This window comes from Leptonychotes weddellii, chromosome 5 (assembly GCF_054177405.1).
Source record: "Leptonychotes weddellii isolate Sample4059 chromosome 5, ASM5417740v2, whole genome shotgun sequence".
Taxonomy (NCBI): Eukaryota; Metazoa; Chordata; class Mammalia; order Carnivora; family Phocidae; genus Leptonychotes; species Leptonychotes weddellii.
Window position 1 is genome coordinate 94,384,687 of NC_138373.1, and position 9,499 is coordinate 94,394,185.

The following is a 9,499-nucleotide window of genomic DNA, read 5'->3' on the forward strand; positions in this document are numbered from 1 at the left end:
AACGGGAAATTGTACCGCCCCGTTCCTTATGTTCATTTCAGTTCATCGGTTTCGGGTGGACTATTAAGAATTTGTTCTTTATCAGACATTTATTTTGATTAGTGTTTGGAATAGGGAATAAGTCAGAAGTTCTTCATAGATTTTTTCCCTAAACTTTAACTATCATTAATTACATCCATTTGTGAAGTACTTAATTTGGGGGATTTCATGCAGTATTACTTAACTGCCCTTCATTGAACAGTGAGCTTTGTCTCGGGACAGAATTCCATTTGTTTCCCCAAAGTAGCGAAGAGGTTTTGGGGTGGCAGAGCCTTAATAGCCAAGGTTTATCAGAAATGGGCACCCTGTTTAGAAATCCATAAATTAGAGTTTGCATGGATATTTTATTGATAGCAAGGTGAGATAACCCTAGTGACCGTGGAGCCCGCTGCTCTCCCTGAACATGGCGTTCTTTCACAGTTCTCCATTTTCATACAGCAGTTTTATGGGTTTACACTTGTCTCGCTTGAAATTATACAGTGAATCACATATAATTGACTAGACTGAGCTTTTTAACATGACATCTGGTGGCAGTAAGTCACAAAGCAAGTGGTAGGGGGCAGGAAAGAGATCAGACCCTCCTGCCCCTAGAAGTGTCCATGTGCTGACTAAGGTAGTAGGTCCAAAAAGAAAATGTGTCTGAGAAATTTCTAAAGGGTCACATTCGAGTCAGAGGCATGGCCCTTGGTTCTCAAGTGGCACATAACAGAGATTAGGGGACCTGAATCTTGAGCCTCACTTTGACATTAACCTGCTTATGTGACTTCCTGAAAATCTCTTCTTGTCTGTCTTTGATGCTAGGTTTCTTTACCTTTTCTTGGGGGATAATGAATGATCTCTGTCCTACCTACCAATTGATAAGGTGACCTTACATAATAATATAAAATGGTAACATAAAAAAGACTTTAGAAAATAACATGGCATTCAGGTGTAAGGTGGATACTTACTGGATGCTCCTTCTTACCTTCTTCCTCCAACAGTTCCATAAATACTGGAATTTTTCAGGACTAAGTTCTAGGCATTCTTCTCCTCTTCCATTTCTGGGTGATCTCATCCATTCCCATGGTTTCCTTTTCGTGCACCATCCACACAGAACTGTCTTCTGAGCTTCAGATATTTGTGTAACTTCTAAACCCCACTGGACCCAGTCTCATTTTGAAGTTGCTTTTAAATATATATAGTCTAGCAACTAAAAGCAATTGAATAGTAATATTACTCTGTATTTGTGTCTTGAAGAATATAATAGCATGTAGGTTATAACATAGCAGTATTTCTTAAAATCTCTGTTGTCTACCCCTTTGCCTTCCCTCCCAATTCAGGCCTCAGTCAGTCCCTTTGTTAAAGACTCCCATTTTTTCCATACCAACCCTGAGGCTCTCATTCACAGCTCTCTCCAGTCTTTTTTCATTTGAACTTTTCCCTGCAAACCAGATCTTTGGTCCATGTTTTCTTCTCCATCCTTTTTTGCCTAGCATGGTAATGGCTCAAGAACTAGGGTGACAAAGACCAGATTCTCCCTAGGGGATGAGAGAGGAAGGAAAGGTTGGTTATTTTGGCAGAGTTATTGGGTGGGAGAAATGAGGCAAGCTGGGAACACTCACATGTAAATATTCTGTATTCCTGACACACTCAGGGAGTGTTCTACTTGCTCTCTACTTGTGTGTTTCACAGAGCACCTCTGACTCAACCTGGTTAAAACTTGACCCTGTTATCTTCTACCCACACTTGCTTCTCCTCCAGTGTCCTGTATCTTTGTACCAAGTACCCATCATGCTCCTACTTGCTTATTCCGGACATCTGAACATCAATCCTCGAGTTCTTCCTCTCATCCTTCATGTTCCATCCCAATTCCCTTTAGCCTGGATACTAAATACGGACTTCTGGAATCTTTCCATTTTACTCCATCTCCTCTGCTGTCACTGTACTTGCTGCTCCCCTACAATCACTTTTCCATACTCTAAAGAATGACTCTTTAAAAACATGACTCTGGTAGTGTGTTTTCTTCCATTATACTATTTAAAGGCTTCTGAGTACCAAGTCCTTAATATGGCCTCTTGTCTACGTTTCTGGAAATAGTCCCCCTTCTTCAACGGGTTGCATCTCTTTTCGCCTCAAGGCCTTTGTCTAAGCTGGACTGATTGTCTAAAGTATGTGTCACCTTCCCCACACTGTCATCAGGCTCTAGCTTACTCATTCACCTGATCTCCACTTAAATATGACCACCTCATCCAACAACTGTCTGACTCGTCAAGCTGGGCCAGTCCCTTTGCCACGAGCTCGTGTTCTTCACACTTCCCCTTTGGTGAGACCCATCACATTTGACATCTAATTACTTGTTCAAGCACATTTTGGCTGACACTAAGCTCCATGAGGACAGAGGACATGTCTCTCCTACAGCACTGTGTCCCCAGTGCTTAGCACAGTGCCCAGCTCAGCTCAAGTATGTGATGAACACTCACTGTTTAATGGATACTGCTTTCATGATTTGGGCTCTGTCTGCCTCTCTCCACACATACGCTGCTTCACATTTATTGTTTACCTCTGAGAAAATCCCGTATCATTTCTATTTCCTTAAGGCCATGCTCTTCTCTGTAGAATTGTTCCCCACCCCCCGCCCCTGCCACCCGAACTAGCATCTCATCATGTCAGCTTGCGGCAGTTGTCCGCATCACAAGATGGAACCCAGTGTGTAGGTGTACTGTGACCCTTACCATGGTGTTTTGAAATTATTTATTTGATTGCCTCTTTATGTGAGCAGGGCTTGTGTATAGCTTCTCTTATAATAGAGACCCTATTTTGTTCACTTATATTCGTCCTGATAATTCCGGCACCTAACACAAGTCAAACTGAATCAAAAAAAACTAAATTGCCTCATAACTAGAGGTGTAGTAATCCTAGAAATAATTGCTAACATTGACTACTTTCCATATGCTAAGCACAATTTTAAGGGCTTTTACTCTATGAACTCAGTGAATCTCAACTCCTATGAAAGAGTTACTTTTATTCTTCCCATTATATAGGTGAGCTGGAGACCCAAAAAGGTTAATTTGTCCAGACTTAACCAGCTGGGGAGTGGCAAGGCTGGAATTTAAAGCCGCTGTTCCAGAGCCTACCCTCATCTGTGCTGGCCAGTCAGTAGAGTCTAGAACTTTCAAAATTGGGTTCTGGAATCTCTCTGTCTGGGCCAAATTCTGGTTCCTCCACTTATCATCATCTGACCTGGGGTAAGGTCCTTCTTTGCAAAATGGGTATAATTATATGTCCTTTATAGGGACGTTGTGAGGATTTAATAAAACAATCAGTCCCTGTGAAATATCAAATGCAGGCAATTGTAACACTGTTAAGTCCATGTGAGTACTCCTTTAACAGATCTTTTGGGTTTCTTTCCAATTCTAAATCCAATGAGTCTGTCTTTTTATAGTTCCCTCAGTCTTTTCTCTTTGCCATTCCCTGTTACCTTTCAAGGTCCTGGTGTTTATTTTTAATAATTAACCTTTATAAGACCTGCCTGAGGCTATCCCTACATTTCTCTTAGGTAAAATCTATGGGCTTTGTGACAAGCATGTGCCACCTAAAACCACAGTCCTGATTTCCCATGCTTAAATCTATGGGCTGCGTGCCTGAGTCAAGATGTCTGGCTAAAGAGAGCAACCGAATTCCTGTTACAGCCAGACCAGCAGGAAGAGAAATCCAGACTATTACTGTTGTCTGATTTTTGGAATCTTATTGAGATGTTCTCATTGTAAAAGAACTAAAAAGAATATACAGTTAATTTGTCAACATTTGCATCAAATGTTTCCTCTTTCCAAGTTAGATGAAAGCCAATTTAGTATGATGTGTTCTCTTAAATTGATTAGCAGTCAGATGGAAACTTCCAGCTGTTTAGGTGATGATTTAATTGTAAAGACTCTTCATACTTTGTCTACTAACATGTGCTTATTTTACGAAACTCATAAAATCTTGATTCTTTTCATGTATATTTATATATACCGATAGGCACTACAGCAGCAGATAATACTTGGGCAAACTACAGAGTGTATAGTTCTGAGATTTAATGGTCTGACTTGTGTGCAGTTATTACTAGTAGTTATTCAATAGCACAGAAGCAGATATATATTAAATAAATCTTATCTGTCCATGTATTTGCTTGGTTCAAAGATGGAACCAAGTAAATAAAAATATGGCAAAACATGTCTAAAACAGGTGAAATTGGGGACAGTTTTGACATCAGGAGGGAATTTAGCTCACAGAGTAAATACCATGAATACCAAATACCAAAACACTTAGTGTAGAGGTGGGCATCTCCGAGTGCCTAATAAAGAGGGAAATAAAAGACCGCTGTGTGATTTATAGTGCCCATAAACACAGAGAGGGAGCACAACTGTTGTAGTTACCGAGACTATAGACAAATATGTCCTGTTATCTGCAATGTGGTAAATAGCACTGTCAGCAGCCCTTGTTCAGAAAATACAGCAACAGGTATCTTGGTGCTGCTACTTTCAATATAGGCTATTTTTTGGCATTATAATGATTAACTCATTAAAAGCAGTTCTCCTTGGTATCTTACATAACCCATTGATGTTCTGGCTTAATCTAGAGGTCAATTTATAGTATCTACAGGTAGAAGAAGATTACATTTTCTTAGATAATCCTGCTTGATTTTTTTTTTTCACTTAGCTTTTGACAAGTATTGATTAGATATTAGTTTTAGATTACATAATAAGACATACCTGGAAATTTTAAGTACCACTGAGAAGTGAGCTAGATATGGCCAAGAGGATCAAGATTTTCTTTTAAGAAATAATTTTGGATTAGCCTAAAGTTGTGGACTATAATAGAACTGTAGTTTTTTAAGTACATGGTGAACATCAGGAGTGCTTGGAGGATTTTTATTTTTTTATTTTTTTTAAAGATTTTATTTATTTGACAGGGAGAGAGAGAGAGAGAGCACAAGCAGGGGGAGCAGCAGAGGGAGAGGGAGAAGCAGGCTCTCAGCTGAGCAGGGAGCCTGATACGGGGCTCGATCCCAGGACCCTGGGATCATGACCTGAGCTGAAGGCAGACTCTTAACGGACTGAGCCACCCAGGCGCCCCACTTGGAGGATTTTTAAAAGACCGACCCATCTCCCATCTCTAGTTTTCTATTTAGTAGGTCTGGGGTGGGTAAGGTGAGAGCATCCTTATTTAAAAAAAAAAAAAAAAAAAAGCTACATAAGTGATTTAGTGATCAGTGAAGTTCTGGAACTACTACCATGGGTTATGCTGCATTAATTTCAGATAGAAACAGATTTTAAGCAGGTATAATCAAATATACCTTAGCCATAAAACCATCTATTTTGTGGTTAAGATCATCTGTTCTTAAGGACTCTAAATTACCAAAGTATTGTCCATTGTAAGCTACTTCAGAAATCTATACCTAGCCAGTCGAGTAGGGTGACTTGCTGTATGGATTTTTTATTAGTAAGCCAGTTAAGAGTTTTGGTGTATCTGCTAGAAATGATGAGTTTTTGAGTAGTTAATATGCTCCTAGGATAATTTTTATTCTCATCATTGTCTGATTACATTTCCATATAGACTAAAAATATTTTGATAATTCTATCTAGAGAGCATGTTCTTATTTTTAGTCCACAAAAATTACAAAACATGCTTTATATACATTATAAAGTTATCTGAGAACTCTAAAGGTAGTTTCATTTGTAGGCTTTCAAGTGATAATCTGAAAATGGGTATCTCCACATTATGTCTTGGCTTATCTGCAATAGTCACTAGTTATAAACAGAATCTTTAAGTATCTGGTAAACTTTAAAGTAGAAAACCAGGGGTGTGTCTCTGTGTCTTTGTCTAGCATCAGTATTTATAACAACAAAGAAATCGTGAGTAAGGGCCTTCTGTTGACTTTTCCTTGTTTCTTCACAGGCATTGCTTCCATGACCGTGCCCGTGTACATTGCAGAGGTCTCCCCGCCCAACTTAAGAGGTCGATTAGTCACCATCAATACCCTCTTCATCACCGGAGGCCAGTTCTTTGCGAGTGTTGTGGATGGAGCCTTCAGTTATCTCCAAAAGGATGGATGGAGGTCTGTAAATTGTTCTTATGTTTAATTTTCAAATCATGATTTTAGGGGATGGGAGAAACATTGAGAAGTGATAGGAAGAATGTAACTGGGTATTTTGAATCATTATAACTAATTTATAAGTGGGTGGCACTCAGCAAAATTGAAAGTGGACAAGAAGCTGATATTTAATGATAGGAACCTACCATTATGAATTGATATTTACAGGCTTTTAGCATTTAGGTGACATTTGTCATACTCTGTGTAATCTTTTGCAATATTTGTTTAAAAATGAATGTGGCAATAAATATGTATGGAGTTCTTGAATTGTATCAGTGATTGACAAGGTGTTTATGAACTGCAGATATAATTAACATCCTTTCTGGATTTAAGAGGCTACATTCTGACCTGAGTGAAAGAAAACCCACTCTTTAAAGGTATAGATTAAGCTGTATAAAAATATATTGTTATATATGTATATATAAATTTAAAATACACAAATTGTTCCTTGATCACTATTTGCCTTATTCTGAATCAAAAGAGATGAGAAAAATGTTTTTAAAATGCTTTGAAATATTTTCAAACTAAGTATTATAGAAACAAACTAATCTTATTGTTAGAGCTTAAAACTGTAATAGGCTCTGGATTTTGATATCATACTTCATAGTAATCAAAACAATAGATTCATGTAACTGTTCAGGGACATTTTGTCAAAAGTGCAGCAGATTACATAATACTCTCTTACCCTCTTGCCACCATGTATTACAACAGATGTTTATTGAATATCTCCTCTGTATAGGTGTTGGAGATACAATATTGAACAAGACAGGCTCTAGTACTTATACGCAGGGTGCTTACAGGGTAATTCTTAACAGCTGAAGAAAAAAGAAAGAAAAACATATTATATGGATGTAGGGAATTAAGCTTCTCTGTGAACAGCACCATAAATCATGTGCCTTGATGAGCCATTAAAGACTGAGACTGATGAAGTTTTACTAAAAGTTATGTGAGAAAACTTAATGATGCCAATTAGGGCTATACCTGTGTCAGGACCATTAAAGAGAGGACACAATTCTTAAAGCATTAGGTTCTTCCTGCAGATGTTGCTAAACCACTTCTACCTTTGAAGGAATGAATCTCTGCCAAAGTGAGAAATTACTAGAGAAATGAAGAAACTGGACATTTCATCTTTCTTTTTCCACTTTGTAGATGAATAACTTACCAGCATAAACTGGTATAAGTTTTTCTTAGAAACTCAGTGGAAGTCAATTTTTCAACCCCACATCTTAAAGTAGATCTAAAACACTTATTTACATTAAGTTAAAATTTTAGGGGTACCTGGGTGGCTCAGTTGGTTAAGTGTCCGACTCTTGGTTTCTGCTCAGGTCATGATCAATCTCAGGGTCATGAGATCTAGCCCCACGTTGGGCTCTGTGCTTATTAGCACGGGAGTCTGCTTGGGACTCACTTTTCCTCTCTCTCTGCCCCTTCCTCCTGTACTCTTTCTAAAATAAATAAATCATTTCAAAAAATTTTATTAATGTAATAAATAACATATATATGCTTTTATTAAAAATATTTTTAGGAGTGCCTGGGTGGCTCAGTCAGTTAAGCATCTGACCCTTGATTTCAGCTCAGGTCATTATCTCAAAGTCGTGAGATTGAGCCCCTTGTTGGGCTCCATGCTGAGCGTGGGGCCTGATTATGATTCTCTCTGACTCTCCATCCCCCCACCCCTGCTCATGCATGTGCATGAGCGCTCTCTAAAAAAAAAAAAATTGTTTTTAAATGAAAAGAAAGTGCATTAGCCATGTTTTTTACTTAAGTATAGCAATTTAGATATCTTTTCTCAGCACTGGTTAGGAAAGAGAGACAGATCATACAGTATTGAAGATAATTTATGCATGTGGTGTCCCTGTGTAGAAGTGGAGACCTTAGAACACTTTTCAGAGGCATGGTGACACAGTTATAGACAGACCTGGATTCACATCTGTTTTCTACCTCTCATTAGCTACAGACCTTGAACAAGTTACTTAGCTCCCTGAACTTCACTCCTGTAATTGTAAAAAATGGGATCAAAAGTATTTGTTAAGATTATTGTAGGATCTAAATTATTATATATAAAGTATTCAGCCCACTGTTTGGCATATGGCAGATGATGAATAAACAATGAATCACATTATTATTTACTATTCTGGTGAATGATTGCAGGATGGATACTATTATAGTTAAGTTTTGTAAGTGAGGTTGAAGGAAAACACATACTATGGCTTCTGTTTTCTTTATTGGTACAAATGAGGCTTGGAGGTGATAGGGAAGAGGCCTACAGAAAATAAATGTTAAATGCTTATAGCTGCCCTAGAAAGTAGAAGAAAGAAAAGACTAGAGACAAAAATGATTTTCCAAATAACCATGGGACCCCAGCTCAAGTTGGAGACATATATTTGCAGTAAAGCCGAATAGCATGCCTGTGTATGTTTTTCCCACAATACTAGACTGAAGGGTGAAAAAATAAAATATAAGAGGATGGGAAAACTAACTTGGGCTGGTAGTCAGCCAAATGCATTAACATACCAGATCACTTGGAACTCACTTATTGTTTGCATGAATACGCATTCACTTATGTCCACATGCAAATAAGTTTCCCTTTTTTAACTGGTGAATTTTCAGTGTGTTATTCTCTTCCAGTATCTGGTATCCTTAGCAGCGTGTTTAATATCTCAAGACTCCTGGGCTAATAGGAGTGTGGTTACAAGCAAATAAAGGTTGAAGTACTACCTTAACATCAACTTTAGAACTGTCAGCAATTATAACTTATTTAAAATTATTAAGAAGAAATAATTTATTTTTGTGACAGTATATTTCAGAAATCCTAATTAAAATGTGGGTGTAAATGTTACATACAGAATTTTTTCATACTCATATTTTTGCATATTATAAAGGAAGGTGTCCCCTATTTTCCAAGAGTTTTGACATTTTAAAAAATTTTTTTATTTTTTATTTTTTAAAAGATTTTATTTATTTTTTGACAGAGAGAGAGACAGCAAGAGAGGGAACACAAGCAGGGGGAATGGGAGAGGGAGAAGCAGGCTTCCCACGGAGCAGGGAGCCCGATGCAGGGCTCGATCCCAGGACCCTGGGATCATGACCTGAGCCGAAGGCAGTCACCTAACCAACTGAGCCACCCAGGCGCCCCCAATAGTTTTGACATTTTAACATTATTTCTTTATTTCCCTTTTTGACTTTCATTGCCTCTGGACCTCTCTAGTTCAAGTTACCAAACATTTGGTGTTATTACTATATAACCAGTGTCCCAGATTTTACTAGCTTACATTGGAGTGATGAACAGTTTTAGAGTCTGTTAGCAAGTACTATTTGATCCTAACCAAGATCTTGAGACATTGGTGG

The 9,499-nt window shown here is 38.1% G+C and overlaps 1 protein-coding gene across 1 annotated transcript in view; it reads left to right on the plus strand.

Annotated features, from left to right (window-relative positions):
- LOC145721767 (proton myo-inositol cotransporter) overlaps positions 1-7,732 on the plus strand; it is a 54,974-nt gene extending 47,242 nt beyond the window's left edge. The window contains exon 2 of the mRNA XM_081821486.1: positions 5,956-7,732. Within this exon, the coding sequence (XP_081677612.1) occupies positions 5,956-6,140 (185 nt within the window). The 3' untranslated portion in view covers positions 6,141-7,732. The remainder of the gene's footprint in view (positions 1-5,955) is intronic.
- Positions 7,733-9,499: the final 1,767 nt, after the last annotated feature.